Genomic DNA, 13493 nt, shown 5'->3' on the forward strand with positions numbered 1-13493 from the left:
CAGCCCCTATTTCCATGGATACAAGTACAGGGCAATGGCACTGAGTACTGGCACTATTTGCCACAGGTGTTGGTGATGATTTTAGCTGATATCTCACTCCTGAGGGTAACAAAGGCACAGAGAGCACAGCTGCTGCTGGGTCCTGAAGCCTCCTGAGTCCATATGATGCTAGCCTGTTTACTGCAATGGTGCCTACTGTGGAGGAAGAAATCAAGCAGCCACTTCTAGAAACCTTCAGGAGAGGGTTGCAGACCATCTCCATGAAAATTTCATCACGATCCCTCAGGAGGATACAAGGAACATCCTTATGTACACAAACAAATTGCTACACAGCCTGCCCAAAGCCTGACGGGGAAAAGAAAAGCAGATACCAGCTCTACCTCTAAGTTTTGTTGTATCTTTGCCTCTTCTCCTGTTCATCTCATAGGATTAAAACAACGAAAAGCAGAAACTTGTGTTCTGCTAACCTGGGGTTGAGCCTGGCACCATCTTCACATTTATTCTTTTTAAGGGAGAATGCACGCACACATGTATCTAAGATTCTTTACCCTGGATCTGGCTTATCTGTGCTCAGCTGGCAGGAATGTCTAGACTGCAGTGGAGTCTCTAAAAGATCCTGGCTTACAGCATAGCAGAACCCGCTCACCCACATGTCCCTCCTCTTCCTTGCTGTCCACAGCAGGGGTCTCTCTCTTAGGTTCCACCAAGGAATCCATAGTGGTCTGAAGGATGCTGTTGGGGTCTCCACCAAGTATGGCATGCAGCTAGTTGTAAAACTAGCAGGTCAGTGGCGTGGCACCAGATTGTCTGTTGGCCTCCTTGCCTTCCATAACGCCTGCCGCAGTTCCTTTGCTTTCATGTGATACTGCTGCTGATCCCTATTGTACCCTTTTGCCTGCATCCCCAGTGCAGTCTTTCTGTAGCTGTCCATGTTTATGTGAGTGATCCATAGCTGTGCCTGCACAGTCTCTTCTCCTCAGAGGCCCAGGAGATCCACTGTCTCCTGTCTACTCCAGGCAGGAGTGTGTCTAGAGTGTAAAAGCAGCAAAGTCCTGTGGCACCTTATAGACTAACAGACGTATTGGAGCATGAGCTTTCGTGGGTGTAGACCAGGCTGAGGCTGCTCATTGTTTTGTACTTATCAATCAAGTCCCCTCTAACTTTTCGTCAAGCTAAATAACCTTAACCTTTCAGTTTCTTGTGTAGCTGCTACACTCATGCCACTAACAGTTTCTGGCATCTTACTCTGGATCTTTTTCTAGCAATGGATGACTAGTCACAGACCTAAGAGTAATGTGCTCTATACAAATGGAAATCATGATTTCCTTCTCCCTGGAGTTTGCAGAGGATAAGGGAAGTCACACAGGGAAAAGAACAGCAACTAGTATAAAGACTGCAGCATACTCTTCTCTTTCCTTTCCATCTTCTGTTGGGTGTCAGCTTTTGGTAGACCCGTGATTTTCAGCCTCTCAAACCATGATCTGACACTCAGCCATTTGCAACCAGTCCTCCAGGAGTGAAACCTCAAAATCTTTTATGTGATAGTTTGGAGTAGCCACCATGAGAATCAGCACAACACTTAGGGTCTGAAGTCAATGGCAAAACTCCCATAGACTCCAGTGGGACAGGCTCAAAAACCCTTATAGGGCACTCCTGGTATCTGGACTAATTATAAGTGCCTGAGCAAATCTGTTCCAGTGGGGACAAGGAATGGGCATGGGCTAGTGACCAACACCCACCTCGCAAACTCCCCATTGAAGTCTCACAACCTAGATAATCGAAGTCTTGAAATAGCTAGTTCCTGCCCTTGAGACATAAAGCACCAGGCTGGGAGATTTGAAGGCACTTGTCGTCAGTATATGTGTTTTGTATTGTGTTTTTCATCCCTCTTTGTCACCCTAGCCTCAGAATACATCAGAAAAGAACAAGTTGGTGGAACTGTATCAATACCCAGGGTACGATGAGCATGAGCCAACACCGCTGCCTAATGAGACAGAGCTGGCTGAAGTCATAGAGAAGGTGGTGTGTGCCCAGAGAAAGTCAGCAAGTGGGAAGGTACTCTGCATACTTACAAAGAGCAGCAAATATGTGCTTGTGTGCCTGTACCGACATATGAGTGGATATGCCATGCACATGTATGTGAATATGTGTGTGAGTGCTGTGAGAATGTGTGCATTTGTTTCTCAGAAATGGCGTGCTGCTGCTTGTAAGGCTTTGTGAATGAGAGATTTGGAGGATTTTAAGAATCGATTCGTGGTAGAGTTGAGAACAGGAGAGAGGGTGTGTGAAGATCAGAGTGATTTGCCTTGTGAGTGTATCTTCATCTGTCTGCGCTGCATGAAGTTGCAAAGTTTCATTTCTTTGTCAGACTCCTTTTCCTTCAAAGATGCTGCAGAAGTTTCTCACAACTCCAGTCTCCCAGGCTATCCTATTGGACAGCTTCTGGTGGTTTTTTCTCCACTTATATCAGGTAAGGAAGAGACTAGGACAAGGGCTTGAATATTGATGTATTTCATGTGGTTCAGCTGAGTTTAGAGTCTCTGCCAGAGGGAAAGTTTGATAAGTGTCTTAAAATAATATTCAAAACAAAAGGTCAAAATTGTGCAGTGTGGTCCACTCCTGCTCCATCTGTCCCTTGTAGGGAGCGAATACCTGCTCCAGCCAGCCCCTACAATGCAATACAGACTAAAGGAGGTATTCTCCTTCCCAGTGTGGTGGCATTTAGAGTCTGTACAAATCCCTTAACTAGCCAGAGAGGAATTTGCCTGGGACAAGCACTGTATAAGGCTTGGATCTGATCCAAGGACAGATGGTGTTTTCCCATAACGTGACGGTCAGATTCTGGAGAGGGCTCAAGAGACTCTTCCTGCAGGTATGGACTCCTGTCCCGCAGTGGGATCTTAACTTGGTCCTCTCTAGGCTCACAGGCCCGCCCTTTGAGCTGCTGGGTTCCTGTTCCCTTTCCCACCTGTCATGGAAGATTGCGTTCTTGTTGGTGGTGACATCGTCGAGTCAAGTCTCTGAAATTAAAGCCTGGACCTCAGAACCGTCATACAAGGTCTTCTACAAAGACAAGGTTCAGCTGCGGCCCCACCCGGCCTTCCTGCTGAAAATATTGTTTACTTTCCATACGAACCAGGACATCATCTTCCCGGTGTTCTGTCCCAAACTGCACAAGACCAGTGAAGAAAGGCATCTTCATGTGCTGGACAGCTGAAGAACCTTGGCTTTTCACTTAGAACATACCGAGCCTTTCAGTAAATCAGCTCAGCTCTTCATCGTTTCAGCAGATAGGATGAAGGGCCAGCCGGTGTCCTTACAGAGGATTTCAAATAGAATCAGCTCGTGCATAAAGACCTGTTACAACCTGGCGAGGATTCTGCCACCGCCGATTGCCAGAGCTCAGGTGTCTTCAGCAGCCTTCCAGGCGCACATCCCTATCGAGATTATCTGTAGAGGTGCAACGTGGTACTCTGTTCACATGTTTACCACTCGTTATGCCATCACTCAGCAGGCCAGGGATGATGCTGGGTTTGGCAGAGCTGTGTTGCAGTCTCCACATCCGTGAACTTCTACCGACCTCCAGGGGTACTGTTTTGGAGTCACCTAATATGGAATGGACATGAGCAAGCACTCAAAGAAGAAAAGACAGTTACCTTTTCCATAACCGATGATCTTCGAGATGTGTTGCTCATGTCCATTCTACAACCTGACCTCCTTGCCCACTGTCGGAGTTTCTGGCAAGAAGGAACTGAGGGTGGGGGGAGCTAGCGGTGCCATGTGGGCAGGGGAGGGGAGCCTCCAGAGGGCACCAGAGCCGGTCCCCTGCAGATACTGCTGAGGGAAAAACTTCGAGCACCGGTGCATGTGGCGAGCACAGACACCTAATATGGAATGGTCATGAGTAACACATCTTGAAGAACACCAGTTATGGAAAAGGTAGCTGTCTTTTATTACACTCTATGTTAACACCTACAATTATTATAATCTATTAAAATAATTTAAATTAAATTTAAAAAGTAATATTCAAGCAGTACATCTTTGCTGCTAAAGTTTTAAAGAAAGTCCAACCATTGAACTGGCTAAGCACCTGGAACCAAAGTTGAATATCTAAATCAATTTTTGACTGCCTCTTCTTCATTTCAGGTTATTCAACAAGTTCAGTTCAATGATTAGCTCTTTCAGAACTGAGAAACTGATTAGAAGTTGATGACCAGAAACAGTCAGTTCAAAATTCATAACTACAGATAATACTTTAATAAATCAGCTAGCTTTAAATGAAAAATATGTTTTGATAAATTTATATTTTCCCCCTATGTATCCAGGACATTTAAGGTAGTTTTATTTAACTAATTAAAAAAATTAAATTATGTTTTGTGCATTTTTAATTGAATTCCAATTTTCATCCAGATGTTCCTTGACACAAATCATGAACAAAAAATTAATCATCAGGTGGTAAATAAGAAATGCATCATTCGCCATTTTAAACTTAATGTATGTTAAGCTATATAATTGCTTAAATAAATGTCCATAAATATAGTGTATCATCCTGGTTAGCAAAATAAAATAATACCTAGTTTTTATATAGTGGATCTCAAAATGCTTTCTAAAGGAGGTCAGATGTACCAGATTTAGTGTAAAAGCGCTATTTAGTTACAAATCAACGTTTTAATGGTTACCAACCACTGAGACTCAAACTTTATTTAGAAAAATAGCTAACGAGTACAAATAGATAACAAGATTAAAATAGATTCTTTAAATCAAGGTTTCCTGTTTGCTGATTTAAATCATTATTAAAATTGGTGATTTAAATCCCTTTCATTTAAATCAATCCACTCTGCTCATGTACACAAACCTTCAGACAGGCTTGAGGATCTCCATGTTGCTGTGGTTTGACGGATAGGTGAATGCCTCTCTGATTATTCATTCCTTTCTTTCTTGGTAGCCAAATAGAGAGATTCAGGGACGGCTGTTTGATCGCATTGCAAAGAATTATGCCGCCCTCCTGTTTGACTGTCACAGGTTCCGCTACCAGAATGCTCTTATTAAAGTGAGTGTAAAAAGGTTTAGAAAAAGCTATAGAGTTGACACTTAAGCAGTGAAATGACCTGGGAATATCCACCACTGTCCACCTCTTTATTTCTGGCCACAGGGATAATCTGACACTAACAACAGTTGCCCCATATATAGCACTTTATATTTTTAGAATGCTGTATAGGCATTTACTAATTAATTCTTCCAGGGCTTGGAACGTGCAGTGATCAATTGGATTGAACACTTTTTGAATAGCAGACTATCTTGTCTGATATCCCCACCAGCACCAGGTGCAACCTTAGGCATAGGCAGCTGGATAGGGCACCTGAAAAATTTGGGCACCACTGGGTGTTAGTGTCCACCCTACTGGTTTTCCTATCCCTGTTCTGACCCTTCCTGCACGCTCTGAGGGTATGTCTACATCTACAGTTTTGCAGCGCTGGTTGTTACAGCTGTATTAGTACAGCTGTATAGGGCCAGCGCTGCAGAGTGGCCACACTTACAGCAACCAGCGCTGCAAGTGGTGTTAGATGTGGCCACACTGCAGCGCTGTTGGGCGGCTTCAAGGGGGGTTCGGGGAACGCGAGAGCAAACCGGGGAAGGAGACCAGCTTCGCCGCGGTTTGCTCTCGCGTCCCCCCAACCCCCCTGCAAACCGCAGGGAAGGAGACCTGCTTGCTCGGGGGTTCGGGGAACGCGAGAGCAAACCGGGGAAGGAGACCAGCTTCGCCGCGGTTTGCTCTCGCATTCCCCGAACCACCCTGCAAACCGCAGGGAAGGAGACCTGCTTGCTCGGGGGTTCGGGGAACGCGAGAGCCAACCGGGGAAGGAGACCAGCTTCGCCGCGGTTTGCTCTCGCGTTCCCCGAACCCCCCTGCAAACCGCAGGGAAGGAGACCTGCTTGCACGGGGGTTCGGGGAACGCGAGAGCAAACCGGGGAAGGAGACCAGCTTCGCCGCGGTTTGCTCTCGCGTTCCCCGAACCACCCTGCAAACCGCAGGGAAGGAGACCTGCTTGCTCGGGGTTCGGGGAACGCGAGAGCAAACCGGGGAAGGAGACCAGCTTGATTACCAGAGGCTTCCTCAGGTATGCTGGGATACCTGCTTATTCCACGGAGGTCAAGAAAAGCGCTGGTAAGTGTCTACACTTGATTACCAGCGCTGGATCACCAGCGCTGGATCCTCTACACCCGAGACAAAACGGGAGTACGGCCAGCGCTGCAAACAGGGAGTTGCAGCGCTGGTGATGCCCTGCAGATGTGTACACCTCCTAAGTTGCAGCGCTGTAACCCCCTCACCAGCGCTGCAACTTTGTGATGTAGACAAGCCCTCAGTCTTCCTGGGAAGGGGATCTAGTAGTTAAAAGAGAAAAAGTCTCCAGCCTGCCAGATCTATTAGCACAACACTGAAACTGTTAAAGAGCCATTTAAGGGGTAATGAAGACATTTAACTGGCATTTGCCAACCCTCAGGTATCTACTGTCAGTTTCTGAAGGTACTGACAAAAACAGTTGTGCATGACTGTAATATTTACTCAGAACATGTCAGTCTACATAGGACCTTAGTTTAAAATTTGCTTTAAAAATATTTCATTAGTGAGTTAGTGAAGATTATAAAATCACTGCAGAACTCGAGCGTGGCGAGGCGGGGTACTGGGGGTCGCACAGGGGCCTCTGCCCACATGTATCTGCTGCAGGAGCCCCCAGAAGTCAGCTCCTCCCTGCCGAGCTGCTGCAGCGGCTCAAGGCCAGCAAAGCCAGTGAATGGACTCAGGGCGAGGGCCGCCGGGGTGGGGTGGGCTCACAGAGGGGGGCTGCGCACCCTCCAGGGGAGTTCAGGGGGCGGGGAGAGGGGAACCTGGTCTGGGGAGCAGCCCCTGGGCACGGCTGGCCCCTGGGGTCTATAAAGGCTCGTTGGGATTTGCCCCTCAATTAACCAATGTTACCAGGCAGGGGCGCAAGGTGGAAGTTTCACCTAGGGCACAAAATATCCTTGCACCAGGCCGGATGGTACTTGACCTGAAGAATTTATAATATAAACAAACAAGACAGACTCAGGATGTGGGAAGGGGTAGAACACACAAGCAGAGTGAAGTATGTGATGGCAGCAAATGACATGTTAATGCCATGGTGGTTTTTGTGTTTGAGGGAATAGGGTTACTTCTTCCCCACCCTGCTCCTTTGCCTCCATTGAGATGCACTCCATCCAATTCTTTCTGCCCTCTCTACTTGAGTTATTTATTTACTGCCCCAGCTTCCTTTCTTCATTTTCCCTCGACTTTGTTGTCTGTCGCTCTTCTTCCTCTCACTTCAGTCTTGTATCCTCATCCCAGGGGTCTTGTATTTCCACACTGAAGGCCCATTTGATTCTGTGGCCTCTTGCTTCCTTTTGGTAAACATGACCTTCAAAGGAAAAAAAAAAGGGTTTGTCTCCTCTTTTGCTTCCAACAATGCAAACATTTTTCTGCTTGTTTCTTAGATTTAGAAATTCATCTCTCCCCATAGAAGACTCTGTAATGACGCCTGGAAAACTGGTGACATCAGAAGGGACTGAAAGTTGAGCAATTATGAAGGGAAAAGATTTTTATTCAAACTGTTTGAAACTTAGGTTTTGGTTTGGGTGTCTGAACACCTGTGTAATGCCAGTGTTTAACAGATATTTAGGAGACAGGATGGCTTTGTTTAGGATTCAGCATTCCCCTCATCCCCTCAGTTAAGGTATGAGAGGTCCACGTACACGAAGAAGTCTTCCAACTAACCAGACTTAACATTTTTTATGTTTCTAATGTAAAAAAAAAAAAAGCCGGAGAAATGGCACAAGAAACAAAATTACAATGCTGGCTAAATGGTTGTTTATATTAAAATTGAGGATATTCCTTTATGACTGAATCTGCATGGATTGGAATTTTGGATAGTCCCTGTATATGGGAGGAAGGAATACAGCCCTTTTAAGCTCTAAGAAAGAACAATCTGTCTCCAACGTCTCTCATCTAACCTGTCTAGATTGATGAAGTTCTGATTTTTCTTTCCTTGACCCATAGGTTTTCCCTTCATTGCTGAGCCAAACCTTGTACACCTGCTTCTGCTCCAGCTTTCCAAGATCTTGGTTCAATACACATGAGTTCAAGTCCCAGCTCTGCAATGTGCTGTCAGAGTGGATGGCAGGTGAGAGGGTCTTTTCTTCCTGCTTAAAAGGCAATATGTGCAGGTCATATACAGCCAAATGGAGGAGAATACTTCCCAGTCTTTCAAACTGCCTTCCTTCCCTGGCCTTAATAAAAATGTCTCTAGCCCCCTTCCATCCTGTGGTACTAGGGAGCAAAAAGAATAGAGAGGAGCATAAGGATACTGAGTGAATCATTGACTTTTTGATTTGGAGAGCAGACCAAAAAATCAGAAAAAATGCTGTTTGGTTCTGAAAATATTCAGAATTTGTCAGCAAATCTGAAAAGTCTTTGTCAGACCAGCAAACTTCATGTCCATGTCCAAAACTTTTAGCCCAGTGATTAGGATGTTTGCTTGGAATATGGGAGACCTAGGTTTGAATCCCCACTCTGGAGCAGGGACTTGAACTCAGATTTCCCCTCTCCCAGGTGAGCATTGTAACCACCAGGCTGGTTTAAGTTGGATTGCTCTCAGTCTCTCCTGTGCAAGCAGTTTCACTTTTTATAAATACTTAAATATTCACTGGGCCAAAGAGAGAGTGAATGAGGACCAGAGCTGCCTGACGGGTATGAGAGATGACAGTTTGAGGGCCCCTAAACTGAGATGGGTTGTAGCCTGGTGTGTGGGGTCACAGCACCACTCAGAATTGGTCTGGCAGCCCCTCTATCATGAGGGAGAAGTGGTCAGCAAGAATGGTACTATGATCCTGTGCGCAATGTCACCATGCCCAGAGTGGGGAGCTGGGCCCAGCCTTGTGCGACAGGAGCTGCCACTGTGGGATGAACATGCTCTTCAAATCTCCCTTCTCTCCCACTGGGGCTTCCTCTTAGTGGTAAATTTTTGGAAGGGTGTGGTTTTTGGATTTTGCCCTGGATCCCCAAAATCTATGGGTGGCCCTGGTGACAAAAACTCTATAACCTGATAATTAAAGCCCTTATTTGGGAGGTATGAGCTGTGAATTCATATCTTCTTTCTGTCTGATTCAGAGGAGGGATTTGAATCTATATCTCCTGGTTGCTGGCCTGGAAAAAGTTTTTCTCTCTCAAAACTGAGTCAAATTCATGAATTTGGTTGACCAAAACTTCATTTTTTGGTGAATAAATTGTTAATCTAAAAAATTTCATCCAGCTCTAAATATGGGATCCTGGTACACAATTTCCGGATCTCTGGGAGAAATTCCTGGTCATCCTTTCTCCATCACCCTACTCAGTTTGGTGGTCTGCAGCAAACATAAAATCAATTCCTGGGAATCGGGTGTTCTGGGTGGGATGTTTTCTTCCTGGAGTTCATCCCTCTTTGATAGACAGGAGATAAAAGTCCAGTGGACATTTTCAGCCTCTGAAGCAATGAATACTCACTGCAAACTGGGTTTTCACTCTCCTCTTACCACCCCCTCCTTCTTCAATTTGTTCCACTTCTATATGTCTTTTCATTCTGCTCTGTCTCAGTCTCACCTTCACTATCACTTTCTGTTACTTTGATTCTCTCTTATGTTCTCCTCTCAAATGAAATAATTTTAATATTAGTCTTGATCATGATATGAACATAGGATTGGGAGCAAGCAACTCCTGAATTCTATAGCCAGTCCTGGGACAGATTTCCTCTGGTGTCTTGGCCAATTACCAGCTTTCTCCCTTGGCATCTCCATCTGTGTACTGTGGACGATAGAGCATCTTCTGGGGCATTGTGAGGGTTAGTTAATGTTTGTTGCAACGCTGAAGATGAAAAGTGCTACAAAAGTGCCAAACTGTATTCTCTCTTTCTGTTATTACTTAACATAAAAACCTAAGAACGCCCATACTGGGTCAGACCAAAGGTCCATCAAGCCCAGTATCCTGTCCTTTGACAGGGGCCAATGACAGGTGTCCCACAAGTGATACATGCCCTGTCACCCAATCCCAGCTTCTGGCAAACAAAGGCCAGGGACACCATTCCTGCCTATCCTGGCTAATAGGTCTGTCAGTAGCTATCTTCCATGAATCTAGCTCCCTTTTGAACCTCATTATAGTATTGGCCTTCACAACACCCTCTGGCAAGGAGTTCCAGAGGCTGACAATGTGTTGCATGAAAAAATACTTTCTTGTGTTTTGTTTTAAACCTGCTACCTATTAATTTAATTTGGTGGCCCCTTGTTCTTGTATTATGAGAAGAAAGTGTTATTTACTCCTTATTTACTTTCTATATACCACTCATGATTTTATAGATCTTTATCATATCCCCCCTTAGTTGCCTCTGTTCCAAGCTGAAAAGTCCCAGTCTTATTAATGTTTCCTCATACGGAAGCCTTTCTATATCCCTAATCATTTTTGTTGCCCTTTTCTGAACTTTTTCGAATTCCAATATATCTTTTTTTAGATGGGGCGACCACATCTGCATGCAGTATTCAAGGTGTGGGCGTACCATGGATTTATATAGAGGCAATATGATATTTTCTGTCTTATTATCTATCCCTTTCTTGATGATTCCCAACATTCTGTTCGCTCTTTTGACTGCCGCTGCACACTGAGTGGATCTTTCCAGAGAACTATCCACAATGACTCCAAGATCTCTTCCTTCAGTGGTAACAGCTAATTTAGACCTCATCATTGTATATGTATAGTTAGGATTATGTTTTCCAGTGTGCATTACTTTGCATTCATCAACATTAAATTTCATCTGCCATTTTGTTGCCCAGTCACTCAGTTTTGCGAGATCCTTTTTGTAGCTCTTTTTTGTACTTCTTCTTTTGCTGTTTCTCTCTCCTTCATTTCCAGTCTCTCTCACTATTTCTCATTTTACCGCCCCACCCTCCCTTAGGGACACTGCCTGTCCCAGGCAGCTACAGTAACTGGGACTACTCCCATCTGGAACCAGAGAGATTTAGGAGGGAAGACTTGCTGTCAACAAAGGGAAAGCAGAGGAAAGGTAAGAGCACTGATGAAATAGCTTTCCCCACATGTTCCTGCTGAGCTGAACAAGGGCTTGGTGCTCAAACCAGGCATCCACTGTTCCATACAAAATGCCTGTCTTTGCAGGACCAACAAATAGCTGTGCTGAGGAGCTAGAAGAATGGCATAGCATGAGTCAGAGGCCTGGCTTCAGGTTGATATATTGTATCTGAGTGATGTATTTGTGAGCTGCCCTTTTGTCAGAGAGAACTGATAAATACTCATTTGCAACCAGAGCATCCTGGCTAAAGAACTTTTGAATGATTGGTGATGACCTCAGTTAAGCTGGGATAAGTGCTCTTTGCCAGCATGCAGATTTGCATTCAATTCTCTGTTTGTTTCTTATTCTGTGTTTCATCAGGCAACGGGATAGCTGCAGGAACCAGGCTTGGTTCTATAGGAATAGTATTCTGCACTGCTGTGGGGGAGACCTGGCTTTGTTCCCCGTCCTAGGTTCTCATTCCTCTCTGGGTCAGCGAGGGAAGCAGGGAGAACATTATGTTACTCAGCAGTACCCACTCTGGCTAGCTTAGAAGTGGTTTTGACAGATCCCAAAGGGGATCCCATCCAAGGTCATGACGTGTGCGATTGCAACAAGGGTGGTGCATTTAATAGGATAAAGGAGAATATTCATCATTCTAAAAGAAACACAAAGGACCTTAACAAATACAGACTGTAAATACAGGGGCAGAACCAAGATCTTGTTCAGTGACTGCACTGAGTCCCAAGTAAACAGAGTTTTGTATAGAGTGTTCTCTCTAGCCAGACTTGGTCCTAGGTTACAGATTTAAAAATGATGAGCAATATGTGTCACTGTTTTTTCCCTAGAATCCTCTGTCCCCTTTGCTTCCTCAAAGGCTTCTGGCAACCCAGAAAAGACTCCTCAGCCATCCATTCAACCATACAAGGTAAAGAGCATCTTGTTCATGAAAACATGCAACAAGGCAAGGAAGGATGTCATAGAAATGGAGACATTTGAGACTGAAATAAATCCATTTTACATCTTTTCTTCTTTCCCCTTTCTCCTGCTAGTGCAGACTTGTTCCCTGTTCTTTTGTCCAACTGGCTGTTAAATGACTTGGGAGAAAGGACTTTTCCCTCACCATTAGGAAAGGTTTCCTAATATCCATCTATTTTTGTTAGTCTTTGCTCATCTTCATCCTGTTACTCTGAGTTATGTTTTCTGTAAACACCAAGTACAATTCCTCTGCTATCCTGGGATTTACACTCAGAGGGTTTCCTTTACTAGCTAACCTTAGAGCCTAATAATCATTGCCCATAGTCTTACTCCCTGAGCCAAAGAAGAGCCTTCCCAAGAAACAAAGAAGTCAGAGAGGCAGAGGAGACTGACAGGCATGTTCAGTTTAGACACCTGTTCCAAGTGCTTGAATATTACTAAGATTCACAAAATCTGAATACAGTACAATTCCTGTTTTACAAAATAATTGGGGATTGAGGAGTTCATAACATTGAACATCTCAAAATTACAGTAGGTATGGTGAATACGTTGCAGTATGGTGTACTGCATTCCTTTCCTCTTCAAACTACTGCAAAGCAATTTTCAATGCATTGAAGGAATTGGAACATGACAGGATGTTGACTTATTCTTTACTGACATCACTTTTGTTTAAATGACTTTTTTTTCCTATCAGAAAAAAATGGTTCATATAACTGATTGTTCATAAGACTAGTGTTCATAAAATTGAGGTTCTCCTGTATTACAGGTGAAAGTTTACCATAATTAGAAACTCATATTCTGAAAAGATGTAGTGCAAGTGAAATGTGAGCACTCCATCTATAACTGTGGCTTTGAGAGTTTGATTAAATGATAAGATAGCTGTTGGTTTTGCATTGCAGCAAGTAACTTTTCTTGGTGCTTAAAAGTGTTTCTAAAATGTTATAAATAATCACAATTGTAGGCACTGACCCAAGTTGGTTGTACTCATCTCAACAGTAGAAACAGACCGAAATCACAGTATCTGCAGATTTAATTTTTGTTAAACGAAAAGGGAGATGAAGCAGCATGAATTATTTTTATGAGTTAATGTACAATCACGTCTCACTGTTTGTTCATTCACTAGTAATCTAACACATTGCTTGTGTTCCAAGTTTAACCAGCTAGCAACTGTAACTTCTTATTTAAGGATTTTATGAAGCATGTCAGCATGCTCTGTCTTCCTCTGTTTTTTGTACAAGGCTGTCAAAGAATTTACTTTCTAAGTTAGAAGAGCATATGAGAATTTCACATGCAAAGAAAGTGCAAGATCAAGTTCATAAAACACGAGGATCAAGATTTCCAGAATTGAGGAAGGAACAGTTAGGTGCTCCGATTTTGAAAATCTCACTCCTTATTTTTGAGTCTAAGGTGAGG

The 13493-nt window shown here is 44.1% G+C and overlaps 1 protein-coding gene across 5 annotated transcripts in view; it reads left to right on the forward strand.

The window, feature by feature from the left end:
- The window catches only part of FAM227A (family with sequence similarity 227 member A), a 55604-nt gene that overhangs the window by 14484 nt on the left and 27627 nt on the right, over positions 1 to 13493 (forward strand). For 4 of the 5 annotated variants that reach the window (XM_050917223.1, XM_050917211.1, XM_050917212.1 and 1 more), the window contains 6 exons: positions 1903 to 2055; positions 2369 to 2470; positions 4946 to 5050; positions 8072 to 8195; positions 10992 to 11099; positions 11951 to 12030. In XM_050917223.1, the coding sequence (XP_050773180.1) occupies positions 1903 to 2055; positions 2369 to 2470; positions 4946 to 5050; positions 8072 to 8195; positions 10992 to 11099; positions 11951 to 12030 (672 nt within the window). The remainder of the gene's footprint in view (positions 1 to 1902; positions 2056 to 2368; positions 2471 to 4945; positions 5051 to 8071; positions 8196 to 10991; positions 11100 to 11950; positions 12031 to 13493) is intronic. The other variant, XM_050917210.1, reaches the window with a different exon arrangement.

The sequence above is a fragment of the Gopherus flavomarginatus genome, chromosome 1 (assembly GCF_025201925.1).
Source record: "Gopherus flavomarginatus isolate rGopFla2 chromosome 1, rGopFla2.mat.asm, whole genome shotgun sequence".
NCBI lineage: Eukaryota > Metazoa > Chordata > Testudines > Testudinidae > Gopherus > Gopherus flavomarginatus.